At 35.7% G+C, this 18,409-nt stretch overlaps 1 protein-coding gene across 5 annotated transcripts in view; it reads left to right on the forward strand.

Moving 5' to 3' along the window:
• Positions 1-14,857, forward strand: part of ralgps2 (Ral GEF with PH domain and SH3 binding motif 2) — a 138,335-nt gene extending 123,478 nt beyond the window's left edge. For all 5 annotated transcript variants that reach the window (XM_084433356.1, XM_084433359.1, XM_084433357.1 and 2 more), the window contains 5 exons: positions 2,625-2,730; positions 4,932-5,024; positions 9,099-9,204; positions 9,332-9,423; positions 11,585-14,857. In XM_084433356.1, the coding sequence (XP_084289482.1) occupies positions 2,625-2,730; positions 4,932-5,024; positions 9,099-9,204; positions 9,332-9,423; positions 11,585-11,614 (427 nt within the window). In that variant the 3' untranslated portion in view covers positions 11,615-14,857. The remainder of the gene's footprint in view (positions 1-2,624; positions 2,731-4,931; positions 5,025-9,098; positions 9,205-9,331; positions 9,424-11,584) is intronic.
• Positions 14,858-18,409: the final 3,552 nt, after the last annotated feature.

An 18,409-nucleotide genomic window follows, 5' to 3' on the forward strand; every position in this document is an offset into this window, starting at 1 on the left:
CCATTAGCATCTGCTCTAGAGTTTTGTTTTGTGACGGGATAAGGGAAGAACATAAAGAATGTGTTATCGACGTAATCAATTACATCGACGCATCGTTCCAGCCCTACAATACAGTTTGCGACCTCCAGTGCTAAAAGCACTATACTTCTGAATGATGCTTAAGGTACAGTCAAATTTATTGTCGTTCAGCAATTTTTTGTGGGTGAAATCCAATCATTTCAATCTATGCAGTTGAGAATATCAAAAGATTTCTTATAAAGATTTTGCATTGGGTTCAGCTAGTCATGCAAATTTGCCACGTTGACCAATAAAAAGCTGCTTGGTTTGAAAGTGACTTATTTTTGAGTCACTACACTATTACCAATAGACTACACTAGATCACTACACTATTACCAATGGAACTTTTTTTTGTATATGTGACCACACTGCAAAAATGCAACTTGAAACTATTACTTTTCTTGGTTATGGGATTGTCTAACTAGCCATCTTAATGTCAACATGAAGTGGAAGTTGCGACTGACTTGGAAGTAATGCAACTACTGCATTACTTCCAAGTGAAGCTGAATAAAATGTAGGGTGGGACTTGATTTTCTCCATCGGCTGTTGATTGGATTGTGAAAAGTGAGTGTTGCACTCTAACTTTTAATGGTTTTTGGAAAAAAACAGACGCGTTTCGGCTTGAGATCCTTCCTCAGGGTATACAACAAACACAATACGTGAACATTTCTTTAAAAAAACACATCTCCATATGACTCAATACGTGTTAGCAAACAAAGGAAATTGGCTACAGCTGACAAGTTCCACTTACAACATCACACTCCATTTTAGAAAGTAATTAGTTAAAAAGGTTTATTATCAAGATGAAACAGTCAACCAATCAGAATACATCCTTGTCAAACTGACACACATTCCATTTAAAAAACAGAGTTACACAATACACTCCAAACATCACAGAAACTAAAATCCTAAAAGCCTCTCTGTTTTTCCTTATGTAATCAGTTACCACCACCTCTTGTGCTCTGCTTTATATTTTCAATACTAAGAAAGAAAAGGATTAGGAAGGCTCTAAAGCCGTAACACGTCCGTATTTTTTCAGAAACGTTCACCACAAGTGTTGCTGGAATTCTTTTTTTGTTCTTATACTTAGTTCTGTTTGTTTCCATGCACCTTGTGATTGGGTAACGTTGCATCAGATCTATTTTTACTCATACCGGAATGGAGCCAATTGACATTTTGATTAAAAGGTTGAAAAATGGATGTACAGATGAATTGTTCACAGTGAGACCAGTAACATGCACTGAGAGAGTAAATGGGGTCAAGCGCTGGATAATTAGGGTCCATCAGGTGCAGTTCTTGGGGGCCATTTACATAGGATGTGTTCTTGTGTTCAAAAAGGTGTACAGTTTTACACACAAAAATGTGTACACACAAAAATGTGTGTACTTAGAACAGTTGAAGTGCAGTAGCCTCAGATGCAGAAAAGGATGTAAATAATAACGGGAACACTGCTCACAGCAGATGATTTGAAGTCTGACAGCAATTGTCTTGAAATGTATTGTTGAATGTGGTGAATTTGTTGCACAAACAGTGCTTTGATGGCCGCAGTGGTGCTTTAAAAAGGGTGCCTTTATTTTAGAGACCCAAACCCTTGCAGAGAGGCCGTGTCTGTAAATCCATCCCTTTTAAAACACTGCTGTGAAAAGGCAATAAAAAAAACGTAGATAAGCTAATTCCGTAATGAAGGACATATGTTACTCATGGTTAACAGATGACCAGTGACTTTTGCATATAAGTATCAGAGTAGAAAATGTACATCATAACCTTCTCTAAGTGCACAAAAGTGTATTAATGAGCAGTATGTCAGTATACAGTAGTGTTAATGTTACAAGTTTTTATTTTTTTATTTTTTTATAAAGATCTTCCAATACTGCTGCCTATGTATTAAATCAAACTAAACAAAGCCAACTTTAAGACCGGAGGCTGTTTTTTATGTTTAAATTTAGAAATGAATAATAAAGGAATGTTTTGTGGCTCTTTAAATGTCTGTGTAGACACAACATTTGTAGGCGGTAGAGTTTTCTGTGCTTGTAAAAAGAGATTGCTTTTGGCAGAATGTAGTAATGGAGAAAAAATTTGAACATAAAAAATAAAATGCATTTAACAGAAGTAAACAAACAGTTCACCAAAAAAATTTAAAGTCGTAATTTACTCATCCTTATTCCAAACCTGTCAATTTCCTTGGTTGCAAAAAAAGAGAAAAGTGTGTGCTGTGCTGATTCTCGATCGAAAAAAGACTGGAAACTTCAAAGAGCACACAAGAAAAATGTATTCTAGCTCTGAAGTCACGTAATAGCTTTGTGTGAGGAACAAATTATAAATTTAAGTTGATATTCATTGGGTGACGGTGAACTATCCCTTTAAGAAAGATAACAGTCAATATTATGTTTTTCACAGTTCACTCATTTTCTCTCTTTCCCTCAAACACTCTCACTTTCTTCACTTTCACATTGTGGCTTTTAATATACATCACTTGTGTGATTTATAATTTTATGTGTGTCTTTTTTAAAAGTCTGTTGCATGTCCCTGTGTGTCAATTAAACGTGTGTGTGTGTGTGTGTGTGTAGCTCTGCTGATTCAGAGGAGCTGGCGGTGCATCTTTACCCAGGAGCCGTCACAGTTCAGGGGGTCTTGCGCAGGAAAACAGTCCTCAAGGAAGGCAAGAAACCCACGGTGAGAGCAAACTACCACTGCAACACTTCATCCGTCTCCTGTCCATAAACTCCATTCGATCTCTCCCTGTGATCTCATACACCGTCTCTTTCTTTCTTTTCCAAAATGGTGCTACATGCAAGCAATAAAACTGCAACTAAAAAGGATGATTTTTTTTTTTAGCAAACCAAGTGATCATACTTCAACTTTTAAAAAGGAAAAATTGCTCACCATATCTTTTTTTTGTTGACGTCAAAGTTCATTAAAACTTTATTTTGATACATATTCATCTGACATTTGGCAAGTTAGTTATTTTGTATTTTCATAGCAATATTATAAAATTGCCATTAATTTATTCTTATATTATATTCTAACAGAGACATTCAAAAGTTTTGAAATAAGTCTATCCTCACCAAGGCTACATTTATTTGAGCAAAAATACTGTAAAAATAATAATATTGTGAAATGATTACTATTTAAAATATTTAATTTTTGACATCAAAGGCCAATATTTTGTCCAATAAAACTATTTATAAACTACTATAAAACTAAACTGGACAGTTTGTGTGTTTTCATAGTAATATTACATTGGCATTATTATATTCATTGTAATATACTACTGTATTTACTACATTATGATGTGTTATATTACATTATACTGTGATTTTATTATTACAACTTAAAATACCTGGTTTTCCAATTTTAATATATATATTTTTTTTTTATCATTTTTCCATGATCCTTGATGTTCAAGAAAAAAATATTATTATCAGTGTTGAAAACTGCTTTAATTTTGAAGAATCTGTGATAAAAACATTTTTTTCCAGGATTCTTTGATGAACAGCAAGTTCACAAGAACAGCATTTATTTGAAATGGAAATATTTTCTAACATTATAAATGTCTTTACTGTCACTTTTGATCACCCCAGACTTTTAAGCAATAGTGTATATCGCTTGATTTTTATTACATTTTACTTTTGTACGATAAAAAAAAAAATTGGTTTTGTTTGGTCACTGCTTGATGTCCAGTGTAAAATCAAAACCAGTTGGGATCCTTTGCTCAAGTGCTTTTCTCTGCTATTTTGTCTCTTCCCCTCTTGCCCTCTCCTCATAGTCTGCTCTTTTATCTTTTGGTCTACAGTGTCTCTTAACTGTCAGTCATTTCTCCATTAGCCCCATCAAACCCAGCGGTTTCCTCAGAGAGAGAGAGAGAGTGTGTGAAGGAAGCCAAGGCAGTAAAAAATACTGTGTTAAAGTCCAGTAATGGGAGCCGAGAGGCCTTTTAAAAGCTACATCTCCTGCACATATTTGATCTGACACAAAATCTCTGTCTTTCTAGACCTTTTACTCATATATGCATGTAGATATGCTGGATAACTACATGGTTTCTTACATAAGATCTTACATAAGCATATAATTACCATAAGTATATCATTCAGTTAATCTTGATCAGTATGTTCAGATTGCTTCTTGGCCCTACATTATGTTTTTTGCTTGCGCAGGAATGCTGTTATTGATATATTAGACTCAGTTGACTTTGTGGGGATTTTTTGGTTACACTTTATTTTACAGTGACCTTGTGTCCAATGTTACTTGTAGTAGTAGTAATAACAGTACATTATGCATAATTATATGCAACTAAACCAAACCCTAATCCTAACCCTACAGTTAGTACATGTTGTTAATTATTATTACTCAGTCCTGAAATAATGTAACAAAGACACCTTAAAATAAAGTGTAAGCAATAAATTATATTTCAACCTCGAAAAAGCACACTTTCAAGCTGTCTATATGTGTGGTAGTGGAATTTACTTTAACCAATTACTGTATATGTAATTGAACCAATTTGAGTGGTTGATAAATACAGTATCTATGGTGAATATATGAAGAGTTCAGATGCAAAAGCCTTTAAGTGCCATCTGAAATTTCCTTCTAGAATGATAATTTTTATCAAGCTTGTATATTTAATTCTAATAAATATTTAAATATAATAAATGTTTACTAAATATTTAATTATATTTTCACTTAAATGACAATTCATAGGTCATTTTCATTGCCATTTAAGTGAAATTACTGAACTTAAATATACGAGCTTGATAAAAATGATCATTCTGGAAGAAAATGTCAGATGGCACTTGGAGGCTTTTGCATCTGAACTATGCATTAATTTCTCTGCACTAGCTGGTGTAGGCATGTGCTTCAGTGTGTTTTCTTGTCTGTAGGTGGCAGCGTGGACTAAGTATTGGGTGGCTCTTTGTGGAACTCAGCTCTACTATTACACTGCCAAGTCCCTCAAGGCCACAGAGAGGAAGCATGTGAGTGTTTCCCCACTTTTACATTACTCTCACAAACCTTGATGCTTATTCTGGCAAATAATTGAAGGAGTTTAAAGAAACTGGCCTATTTTACATTTTATTTTGTTTTATGAAAACAAGCAAAAAGACAATTAAAACGCATTTAATATTAATAAAATATGATGTGATGTTAGTAATAACTATTATTAGTAATAAAAACTATTTGATTATTAATTATGATGGATTATTTAAATCGTACAGTATTCCATTCAGAGTTTGGGTTTGATAAAGATTTTGTATGTTTTTGAATGAATAAATACATTTACCAATGAGAGTAATATTGTAAAATGTTTTACAAAATAAATATATATATATTTTTTTTTTTTACTGTTAATTTATAGTTGATAAATAGTTACATATTTTATTTAGTTATTTTAAAATAACTTTTCTATTTTAATACAAATCAGAAATCATTCTAATATGATGATTTGCTGCTCAAGAAACATTTATTATTATTATCAATGTTGAAAACGGTTGTTCTGCTTAATATTTTTGGGTAATCTATTCTTTGATGAATATAAAGTTCAAAAGAACAGCATTTATTTTAAATAGAACTCTTTTGAAATATTATAAGTGTCTTTACTTTTGATCAAATTAATGCACTGTTGCTGAATAAAAGTATTAATTTTATCAACAACAACAACAAAAAAAAACTTACTGACCCCAAACTTTTGAACAGTGCAATGGTAGTAAACTTCCTTTTTTTTTCTTTTTTTTTTATAAAATAGTTGCATTGCAGTCATTATAGTATTTAATACAGTAAAAGAAGATTACTGAGAATAGAAATTGAGTAGACTTTACAGCTTAACCAAAAATGATGCACCTCTTGATGGGGAAAAATGTGTTGATGTTATTTCTATCAAGACTATCAAGAGGTGCATCAATGTTTGGTCAAGATCTTGATTTGAAAATGCAAGAGTCCAGCACTCTGTAAAGTCTCCTCCAGCACATCCCAAAGACTTTCAATGGAGTTAAGGTCTGGACTCAGGGGTCATCATGTGTGAATGTGAAAATGATTCGTCATGCTTCATTCTTACACAATTTGATCCTGATAAATCTTGACATTTGACATCTTGACATCCTGGAATATGTCCATGATGTGTCTTCCTACATGGTTGTTTAAAAACGAAAAGCTACACACTCCATCAATTAAGGTTAGAAAGACTGTTGCCAAACATATAACATGCTAGAAACATCATAATCCCTGCAATAATCATCCAATCATAGACTCTTAAGCATTTGCCTATTTAAATCCAAACAGTGACTAACAAACAGCATATGTAGGCAAAATGCAATGCAAAAAGTGATGTTCTTAACATAAATCTGCAAAGTTTTATTTCCCTTTAGACTAATAAAAACCCGATCGCCCTCTTTCACAAGGGTGTGTCTATGAGGTTAGAACCCTTTAGCATACAGTATGCTTAATAGAGTCCAAGGTGGTCCATCTGAAGCGGATACAGATGAAATGATGAAAGGAAGCAACACTGTATCCTGCAGCCTGATGCGTCATCACTTAATCACTTCAGGATGACATTGATGGAAGTGCTTATTCTAATGCCATCCAGCAGGAGAGGTTGGGAGAGATAGGGATCATGTGAGCCAGGGAAAGTTGCGCTGAATGGACTGAATCAGACAGAAAGCCTTGGGTGGCGTTTCTAGAGATGTGACTCTGTCTAGGAGGTGTAGAGAAGGGAGGAAGAGTGGTTGGATCCAGGAAGAAATGCTAACAAACAGCGTGCCTGATGACTGATGAAACAGGCTTCAGTGCTGAGTGAGGGCAGATGTTTGCAGTCATTGGATAATCAGACGGATGACATCATCAGTGCAAGCCCAGCTATCACACATTATCAGGATTAATGAGAAGCACATGTCGCTGTCAAATACACATACAGTAACAGGGCTACTTGTTTACAGACACTTGCAATACAGGTTTGTGCACAAGAATGAAGCCAAGCTGTATGCATGTATATTCATAGAAAAAGAATGACATTTTTCATATGATCATTTTTCAAATTAATTAAATTCTATAATAATAATAATATTGTTTTTTAAATAAATTAATTTGTATACAGAATGTAATTCGTATATGCATTATTTGTGATTCAAATGTTTATATTACATTGAAAACAATTGATTGGTAGCATTTTGATGTTTTGACTAATTTTCAGTTTTTAATAATAATAGTATTTCAAATTAAATAAATTAATTTCTGTACAAATTGTAATTGTATTAATATAATTTGTAATGAATTTTTTTATATAAAGTTATAGCAGCATTTTTATATTTTAACTAATTTTCATTTTTTATTAATAATAATAGTACAAATTAATTAAATTAATTTCTATACACATTGTAATTCCATTAATATAATTTGTTATTTATATATATATACACTCACCTAAAGGATTATTAGGAACACCATACTAATACTGTGTTTGACCCCCTTTAGCCTTCAGAACTGCCTTAATTCTACGTGGCATTGATTCAACAAGGTGCTGAAAGCGTTCTTTAGAAATGTTGGCCCATATTGATAGGATAGCATCTTGCAGTTGATGGAGATTTGTGGGATGCACATCCAGGGCACGACGCTCCCGTTCCACCACATCCCAAAGATGTTCTATTGGGTTGAGATCTGGTGACTGTGGGGGCCATTTTAGTACAGTGAACTCATTGTCATGTTCAAGAAACCAATTTGAAATGATTCGAGCTTTGTGACATGGTGCATTATCCTACTGGAAGTAGCCATCAGAGGATGGGTACATGGTGGTCATAAAGGGATGGACATGGTCAGAAACAATGTTCAGGTAGGCCGTGGCATTTAAACGATGCCCAATTGGCACTAAGTGGCCTAAAGTGTGCCAAGAAAACATCCCCCACACCATTACACCACCACCACCAGCCTGCACAGTGGTAACAAGGCATGATGGATCCATGTTCTCATTCTGTTTACGCCAAATTCTGACTCTACCATCTGAATGTCTCAACAGAAATCGAGACTCATCAGACCAGGCAACATTTTTCCAGTCTTCAACTGTCCAATTTTGGTGAGCTCGTGCAAATTGTAGCCTCTTTTTCCTATTTGTAGTGGAGATGAGTGGTACCCGGTGGGGTCTTCTGCTGTTGTAGCCCATCCGCCTCAAGGTTGTGTGTGTTGGCTTTACAAATGCTTTGCTGCATACCTCGGTTGTAACGAGTTATTACGACGGTTATTTCAGTCAAAGTTGCTCTTCTATCAGCTTGAATCAGTCGGCCCATTCTCCTCTGACCTCTAGCATCAACAAGGCATTTTCGCCCACAGGACTGCCGCATACTGGATGTTTTCCCTTTTCACACCATTCTTTGTAAACCCTAGAAATGGTTGTGCGTGAAAATCCCAGTAACTGAGCAGATTGTGAAATACTCAGACCGGCCCGTCTGGCACCAACAACCATGCCACGCTCAAAATTGCTTAAATCACCTTTCTTTCCCATTCTGACATTCAGTTTGGAGTTCAGGAGATTGTCTTGACCAGCACCACACCCCTAAATGCATTCAAGCAACTACCATGTGATTGGTTGATTAGATAATTGCATTCATGAGAAATTGAACAGGTGTTCCTAATAATCCTTTAGGTGAGTGTGTATGTATATGTATATGTATGTATATATATATATATATATATATATATATATATATATATATATATATATATATATATATATATATATATATATATATATATATATATGTATGTGTGTATGTGTGTGTGTGTGTATATATGTGTGTATATATGTGTATGTATATATATATATATATATATATATATATATATATATATATATATATATATCAGTTAATTTATATACATACTGGAAAAACATTATGTAATTAAAAATGTTATATTAAATAGGGAGAAAATAGTTTAGAAACATTTTAATATTTTGACTGCATTTTTCAGGTTTTAATAAAATTGTAATTCCATTAGCATAATATGTAATTAAATGTTTATATTAATTTTAAAAAAGCATTTTAATATTTTACCTGTAATTTTCACAGTTCAAGTCCACCGCCAGCAAAAGTGTTTCTGTTTTGGGCTTAATGGCCATGATGGCAGACGACCCGGAGCATCCCGACATCTTCATGCTGACCGACTCTGAGCACGGTGAGACAGCCTGTCACAATCACTGGCCAGACAATAATATATTGATGCAATATTGTGACAAAAGATTTACACTATAACTATGTATTATATGCACATTTTGTTGATTTATTCATTTATGTGCCCACAGGAAACTCATATAAGTTCCAGGCAGGGAACAGAATGAACGCTCTGCTGTGGTTCAAACACTTGAGTGCAGCTTGTCAAAGCAACAGGCAACAGGTGTGTGTGTGTGTGTGTGTGTGTGTGTGTGTGTGTGTGTGTGTGTGTGTGTGTGTGTGTGTGTGTGTGTGTGTGTGTGTGTGTGTGTGTGTGTGTGTGTGTGTGTGTGTGTGTGTGTGTGTTGACTTGTTCAGCTCAGAGGGTTATTTAGCTCAGCTTATTTTGTAGAGAAAATGCTCATAAGTAATTTAGTGGCCTTCAGTGTGCACTTAATGTTCAGAGCGTTTCCATGCGAAAGCTACATTTTTAAGCTAAATTGAGGATGTTAATTGCTCCTCAGGAGACGCTATTGTGTACTAGAATCCTTTGGGTTCAATAAATATGTGAACATTTTGCTCTAACCTTCTGTTTTGAAGCAGCAAATCACTGACAGTGTTTCAGTGGGATCTATTAAATTAAAAGCATTTCACTTTTGAAAACTGTTGTTTCCAAATACACAGGTCAGACTGGACGTGTTCCATCAGCAGGTGTTTAGGGCTTTATTAAACTGAGCAATGACACTGCCCTCTAGTCCTTGTTATTTTGTCAAGTGCAGTGTTGAAGAAGCTTGTTTGAAAGCTAATCATGATTTACAATAGTGAAACTATAGGCAAGCTACTCTTTATTTAAACGGTCTAACTACATCGCAAGCTAGAACTACAGAAACAAGCTAACAACACTGAAGTCATTTAGGTTATGTCTTTTTAAATATGGGCCTATAACTATCAAATGTTCATTTCTATAATAATCAAATGCAATTTAATCTGAACCATATCTTTATGGCAAAAAAACAAAACAAAAAACAGTAAGGATCTTTAAATTAACAAATTCAGTTAAAGGGTTAGTTCACCCAAAAATGAAAATTCTGTCAGTAATTACTCACCCTCATGTTGTTCCAACCCCGTAAGACCTTCGTTCATCTTCGGAACACAAATTAAGATATTTTTGATTAAATCTTAGAGTTGTCTAACTCCTCCATAGGCTTCTAAGGAACCGAAACTTGCTGGCCCAAAAAATGTATTAAAGACATCGTTAATATAGTCCAAGTGACGACAGTGGCTCAATCTTAAGTTTATAAAGCGATGAGAATACTTTTTGTGCGCAAAAACAAACAAAAATAACGACTTTATTCCACTTTTCATTTCCTTCTCTCTGGGCCTCGGGTCTTTTTGTGTAGTGTTTAAGCGTAGCGCGTCTGTGTTACACGTCACCACGTAGGCTCACTATTGGCCGACGCTGGTCATGTGTGATACGTATCATGTGTGATACGTCGGCCAACACATTTTCACAAAATACATTGAATAAAACTAGAAAACACCCTTAAGTTAAATAACTGACACAAAAAACATACTGATAAACAGCAGACATGAACTGAAGTCTCTTATGTTCACCAAAGCTAAAAAAAAAACAGTAATATTGTGAAATATTATTACAATTTAAAACAACTGTTTTCTATTGTAATATTGAACGCAATTCATTCCTGTGATGGTAAAGCTGTATTTTCAGCATCATTACTCCAGTCTTCTGTGTCACATGATCCTTCAGAAACAATGATATTTTTTTTCCTCTCAGGTTTCTTTGACGAATAGAGAGTTCAAAAGAACAGCATTTATTTGAAGTAGAAATCCTTTGTAATGTTATAAATGTCTTTACTGCACTTTTGATCAATTTAATGCACCCTTGCTTAATGGAAGTATTCATTTATAAATAAATAAAAACACTTACTTTGACACCAAACTTTGAATGCTAGTGCATATTATAAAAAAATAATGTGCTACGGCTCATTCATTTTAATTGTTCGTTTCATAAATTAATCGTTTATTTGACTTCCCAACACAATTTTTTATTTATTAAAATGTTATACTTAAATGTTATTATTAAAATATATTAAAATTTTTAGTAAAACTTTTTTCCAGAATTTTTTATTAAATCTGCAGACTCTAATTAGTATATAATTTGGCCTCACCTGAACTGTGAATCATTTATCATAAATGAATATAATCATTACAATAGTATTTTTTGCATCAGTAAGGTATTTTGAGGCTTGATCGTTTGAACCTGGTTTGGGTTTTTTCTCTAGAGGATGGCTAGTATATATCAGTGCAGGATCTTGTAAAACCATTAAAACCATACATATCACTTTAAGATTTGTTCAATGTCACTTCCTCTTTTTCCATTCCAGGTCCCAGCGAATCTAATGTCCTTCGAATAAATGAGACCATGCCTAATCAAAGACATGGGGAGAGTTTGTGAGCGGCTGGATGACAGGAGAGTAGAAGAATATGAGGAACGCTGGGAATGGAGAAGAGACCTGAGATGAATAAAAAAAGCAAATGACTCGTGTTTTTGTGTGCGTTGGAGCTTTCCCACTGCCATCACCCAGCCTGAACCCCACAGCAAACTCCTCGAGCACCACTGCCTTAACAAGCAGAGTGTGAGTGAATGTGTGTGTGAAAGAGCAACGGTGTCCCCTCCACTGCTCTCACCTGGAAGGTCCTTTTACATTTTATTTACACTTCCTTCATTCATCTGATTCCCAGCAAATGAGGATCTTGGCGGCTTCTTGGGCTCTTCTTGAAGGAGTCTTGGACTCTTCATGGACCTCTGGAGTTTGTTTACACCTTCTTTACCTTGTGTGTTTTGCTTGTGTTTTATGTATTAACTGGTTGTGAATCTAATCAGCGCTCCTCCTCCTTTGACAAAACACACCCAGGAAACTCTGACCCTCAAACACATTTTCACAGAAAAGAAATTGATCGTGTCTTTGCACACTTGAATTAGGCTCATGCAAGCATGATGAGATTTTCCACGTGCAAGTTTAACTGCAGGAAATGGAAGACCCTCATTTATTGAAACGCAACCAGAAAGGGCTCCGATACTCAAATGAATTCCAGACCCAGTCTCCTTCGGTTTTCTATTCAACTTCTGTTCTTTTTTATGGATTCTGTAGCCTTCTTTTTAGCTCATATCCACACAAACACGTGTGTTTTTTGCTAGAAGGCATCTGAAATGTTCAAAGCGAGGGTGTGTAGGAAGAAAAGATTGAGAAAGGAAGATGTTTGAAGACTCGTCCAGCTTCAAAACATCAGCAATAAGTACCGGTTTACACCAATTCAATCAAACAGGAAAAGAATCGTTCGTTCGTTCGCTTCTGGATTCACAGTAAGAGTCGTCTATGAGGACACACGTACATGAACACACTTTTCAAGCTGTGAATGTTAGTGGACGCAGAGGTTTACATCTCCAAACTTGTATTTAGTCCTATTATATTTCGGGTTTTTTTCCAGTTAAGCAGTGGTTTTCCAGTGGAATATTGTGATTGGTGGGAGACGGAGCAGGAGATAAGGCACTTGTGTTTTCCGCAGCATCAACAGCCCTCCTTTACTGCTGTTGATGATTTACTTGTATGTGATGTTTTGCTTCGATGTGGTTTTATTTTATTATTTTATTTCAGTATTACTGGGATAGTTGCACATGTCTAGACTATTTTAATTGTCTGTTACATTAACATGTTACACCAGCTCAACTTGGCTTCAGTTTTTGCTTCTTCTTGTTGAGCCATTAAGGTTCTCGTTTGCTCATTTGGAGAACAGCTTCAATATCAGTTTATATAGGGAACAAGAGTAGATGTCTGTTAAGCTCAGAACAAATTATTAGCATTTACGGAGCAGGAGACGTTTTCCCGCCGGACCAGGATGTCTCAGGATGTTTCATTAAATGGGTCCGTCTTTATCTTTCATGTTCATGGTGACTAGATCCTGTTCTTCTTGCTTTCCATGGACTAGTTTCTTTTTCCAAGCTCAGCTCTACTGTTTCCATTTGTGTGGAACGTCAAACTAAGATTCAGAGTCTCAAACACTCTTGAGAGTAGGAGAAAAGTTCTTGGGCAATAAATGAATCCACAAATCCAACTTTGCTTGGATGATTAGCGCAAGAAACTTCTTCCAGAGCGTCAAAGTGCTGCAGCGACCAACAATAACAAACCAAATTTACATGAATAAATGGTAATGGAGGAGTTGGCAGCAGGCTTATACAAGGCCTGACTTCATTGACAAGTTATCGCCATTTCCTTTGTGGTGTTTTTGCATTGGATTTGAGTGGAGATGATTGGATGCTGAGGTAGAGGAAGTCTTGCGTTGCTTTTCTTCGTTAAACAGAATATTTTTGTACATTTTTGTCTTTGACCTAAAAGGGAGGATTTTATAGTAGATGGGGGGGGGGCGTCCAGCACAGCACAGCACAGCACAGGCAACACAGAGACATTTGAGAAATGCTGGTTGTGACAGATAAGCTGATCCGGGGTAGTTTTCGTATGTTCTGAGCCTTTAATATCAGGTATTAGCACTTTGGGTTGTGAAAAAGCTCTGAGATCTGCCACATTGAAGAGACAAGATGCAGACAAAAGCAATGAAAGTCTGAAAGAAATAAGTGTTTACATGATTGGAGGAGTGTTATTTTGGCTCAAACTGTGAAGGTCTGAGGCTGGTTTGTCGTCATGGCACAGGCAGAGAAGCTTCAGAAGATCTTGCGTGTGGTCGTGACCAACCAAATGAACTTGGCACAAAGGTGTTGAAATGGGAAATTTTCCTAATTAAATAAAGTGGAAGAGTGCCGTATGCTCGTAAAGCGCGCCAGGCACTGATTTACGCATCTTGACAAGTCACCAACCTTTCCCAACGAGGACTTGGACCAAAGTAAATTACAATGCTATTGGCATTGTCTAGCTTTCTTTCTCCGAAATGTTCCTTAGACATGGATGACGGTTGACGTTATGGAATAGTTCATAAACGGAGACGGAAGAACAGTGGGAATTGTGACTAAGCTGCCTCTGTTATGAAATACATTTTTGGACCTTTTTAAGTTTTTCTGGATTTTATTTTTTAGTTCCAGTTGTTTACTTCACACTACATCTCTTTCTCTCCCTCCCTCTCTGTGAACAATAATGAGATAGTTTTAATGAAATTGTCCATGATTTTTTTTTTTTTTTTGCATTAATGATAAATTGTTGTTGCTGGATTTTCTTTTCTTTTTCCCTATGCATTATGAGTGAAATTCTCCAACATACTTTGTACTATTCGGTTTAGCTGTCTTTATATGAACAATGCGTATGATATCATACACACAGACTTCTCATCCTCTCTGCCGCTTTCTTTGGCTGTTTGAACTTCACCGCATCACTTGTTTTATGTTGTGGTGTGTTAAAAGGACTGATACTGGTTTGTAGTGAGTTGTTTCAGAAATGAATTTGATTGTGTGTTTGTGTGTGTGTGTGTGTGTGCGTGTGCGTCTCACTCTGTGTCACCTGCTCCCACCCAGCCCGGATCATCCCTGTCTGATCCCACACCCGCTGGGACCCATGACCCAGGGTAGCGCTATGACCTTTGACCTGAGAGATGTGCTCCTGGGTTCCAGACAGGACAAAAATAATAAACACTTTTGGTTGTTTGTTTTTTAATCCAGTGGTCTGGTGTGTTTTTTGGCTGAGTGTGTGGCTTTGTTCAGAATTGCATACTAACGTTCTACTCTTCTGCAGTTTGTAGTATGTGGATTTTCTGTATTCACATAATACCAGATTACCTTTATTTATTTATTTATTTTTGCCTAAAGATAAAGCATATAAGAGGGCATCCCACAATGCATTCCTTTATATTCCCATTCTGGCGTACAAACCCTAAGTTACATTTATCAATCATGATTTTTAACATCTCTTTGATGAGTCATTATTTGATCAGACTAGGGTTACTGTAACTGTGACAACTGGTTTCATTGAAAAACGTTTAATGGCGGTAAACTTCTCAGCACAGTGTAGTGTTATTTCTATCTAGTGGCATTTTCATGTGGCGGTGGGTTATAAAGTTTTATAGCATTACTGTAGCATCTAAACTAAATTAATGTTAGTTTGTGACTATCTTATTTTTAATAATAAGGTTGTGGAGTTATTTTTACTTTAGTTTCATCATTTAAATTACAGTTACAGTTGTTAGTACAGTATCTGTTATTGTTTAAAGTGAAAAATATGTATTAAATTAATATTAAATCAATATTTTACTTTACTTGTTTACAAACTTAGTTTTTATTTTATTTCAGTCAAACTTTTTAATTCATTTTTTGTTTTATTTTTCATTAATGATAATAGCTCTGCACAGATGACTTATGCATAAAATAAAATGGAAATATATATATTTTTTCATTTAAGATATAATTGGGTACAGTCTCTGGTGCCATTCACTGAATTAAGCATGTAACATTGAGGTCATGTGACAGCAATATACAATATTACTATTACTTATTGTTGCATACTGTATACAGTTTCATGTTGTTAAGACAATATGCGGTGTACAGTATATTCAGCACAGTAAGCAGCAGTGTATTGTTACACTCCATGAAAAGTAACTAAGTGCGTTACTCAGTTACTTTTTATGGAAAGTAATGTGTTGCATTACTTTTTCTCACCTGGGCTTGCTTTTTTGTTTGTTACCAAAGTTCTGTTTTTGGCTAATGTAAAGGCCCTTGCACCAAAAGTGCAAATGCAAAAGGAAATGCAAATTCACGGCTGTACAGTAGAGGGCGCAGCTGAAACTAACCTTTCAGCTGTGCTGCCATGCTGGATCACAGAACAATAGGACGTTCAACGCTCTTACTTAAGCAATAAAAAAAACAGTTGTTTTTTCTTATAAGTATGGTTAAATTGGATCATCGAAGGTCAGAAACAAAGACCTTGGTTAATAAAGTGAGATTAAACACAAAGTATATTTGTATTATTGCAGGTTTGCGTAATATTCTGCATATCCATTTTGAGGATACTGAACATGTTTGTATCGATCAATCAGTGTTTTTCAGCCGTGGAATAGGGTCAATAAAACAGCGGGAGCACAATTATGTCACATAACATTTACCTCAGGAAAGCCATTTAATGACCATAATAGCTATAGCACGTTAGTTGGCTAGAAAAAAGAGCTATAAGAGAGTATTTTGCTAAATATGTGTAGGCTACTAGCCTGGAAATCCAGATCTGAAAGATTAATGGTCTGGCATCCACTAATGAAAATCGGCCAGCTCGAGGGGCGGCACCAAGCATGCGTTTGAAAATCTCACTACACGCAATTGGATAACACTACGACCAATCACAACAAGCCCCACCGGCAGAGCTAACTGGTAGATTAGACTCTTACCGTATCCGGTCGGCAAAACAGCAAAAACGCCCTTCTTGCAAAGGAACGATTCGAGTGCCGTCTTCTGTTCCTGTTTTAGATAAAAAGCCAAGTCTAACTCGTTCATTGTAGCGGCCAAAGCCGTTTCAAACAACTGGTGTCCATCCATAGCCATCTTGCAATGTTTACTAATGACTTCGACGTCACAGTGCTGTCGTCATCTGTTTAGCTCGCCTCTGGCCCGCCTATATCAGATAACCCGATGTGATTGGTGCAGCTCGGACACAAGGGCATATTTAATGAGCATCATTACTCGACACCAGAGTAACTCGCTGAGCAAATTCAACTTGTGCTCTCACGAGAACTCTGGATTTCCAGGGTAATAGGATACTATATTACATATTTATTATATTTTTACTTATTAAATAAAGTTGTTATTATAATAAAAAATGCATTATATTTAATTTGAGTTATTTTTAACCTTAAATAATACTACCAGCTGAATGCTCCACTTTTAAATGTGTGATCCTTTATCTTTCAGTGGGGTATTTTTAGCTGCACTTACAGTGAGTTTCTTTAAAGATGTGCAAACCATACTGTTCTGCTGAATGTGCACGGGGAGGTGGAGGATGACAGAATGTTCTTGATGTCCTTTTGTGTGAAAAGCTACATTTTACACAGAAAGGGCTTCACTGAGGTTTTGTTTTTCAGTGAACACTACACAACTTTTGTAGAACACAAAAGGTGTTTGTTACAATCCCCCAGGCTGCTCATTTAATACGAGGACAGAGGGTGGTGACTACAGCTGCCAAGCTCTACAGAGGACACAACAGAGTCTTACGAAGACATGTGAGGGTTTCATGTGAGGAATCGACAAATCAAAGTCGTTCACTTTTAAATCTTAGCCTGCTGTAGCTCATCAATTTCATTTGGGCATATTAAAAAAAAAGTGTCTATATTGTAGTGTTGTGTTAGAGATTGATAGACCCATTCATTTGTGCTGTATTTCAGACAATCAGTCAGGAAGAAAGAAATGAATGAAGGTTAGAATGAGCATGACTCATGAAGACGAGTAACTGATGACAGAATTTTTGTTTTTGGATGAAGATGGGGTAGTTCACCCACTCATCATTTGTCACTCATCACACCCTCATGTCATTCAATATATATTCATTTATTATTATTACTATTTCTGTTTGTTTGTTTGTTGTTTTGATCCATTTAAATGGAAGTCACTGGCCACCAAAACTGAACTTTGTGAGGGTGAGTATAATTTTCATTTTGGGTGAAATAACCCTTTTAGAGTTTAGCCCATGTTTATGATTAGGTGCAACATAATAAGGAATAAGGAATGTTATAGATTGATGTGTGTATAATCATACAGACCTTTAGTCACAGACAGTACATTAATACTGTGTGATACTTCCCCCTGCTGTTCACCAAGAGACAGACAAGAGGAGAATCTCTGTGTGCCTACTTTGAGGACAAATTTGTACCCAGAATTGACCAAAATCTCCAAAAAACTCCCTTTAGGGACATCCTCATTTGTAAATCTGGTATAAAAATAAGTAAAGATTATTCTTTTTTTTTAAATGCATAAAGTTTTGTGTGATGGGTACGTTTAGGACAGAATACAGGTCATACAGTATAAAAACCATTACGTCTATGGAATGTCCCCATTTAGATCTAGCTCAATAGTGTGTGTGTGTGTGTGTGTGTGTGTGTGTGTGTGTGTGTGTGTGTGTGTGTGTGTGTGTGTGTGTCGGTAAACCTTATGTTATGGGGACAAAATGTCCCCACAAAGATGTTTTTTGAAAATGTAAAAATGTAGAAAGAGCTCTGTGACGGGTAAGTTT

The sequence above is a fragment of the Rutilus rutilus genome (assembly GCF_951802725.1).
Source record: "Rutilus rutilus genome assembly, chromosome: 15".
Classification (NCBI taxonomy): domain Eukaryota; kingdom Metazoa; phylum Chordata; class Actinopteri; order Cypriniformes; family Leuciscidae; genus Rutilus; species Rutilus rutilus.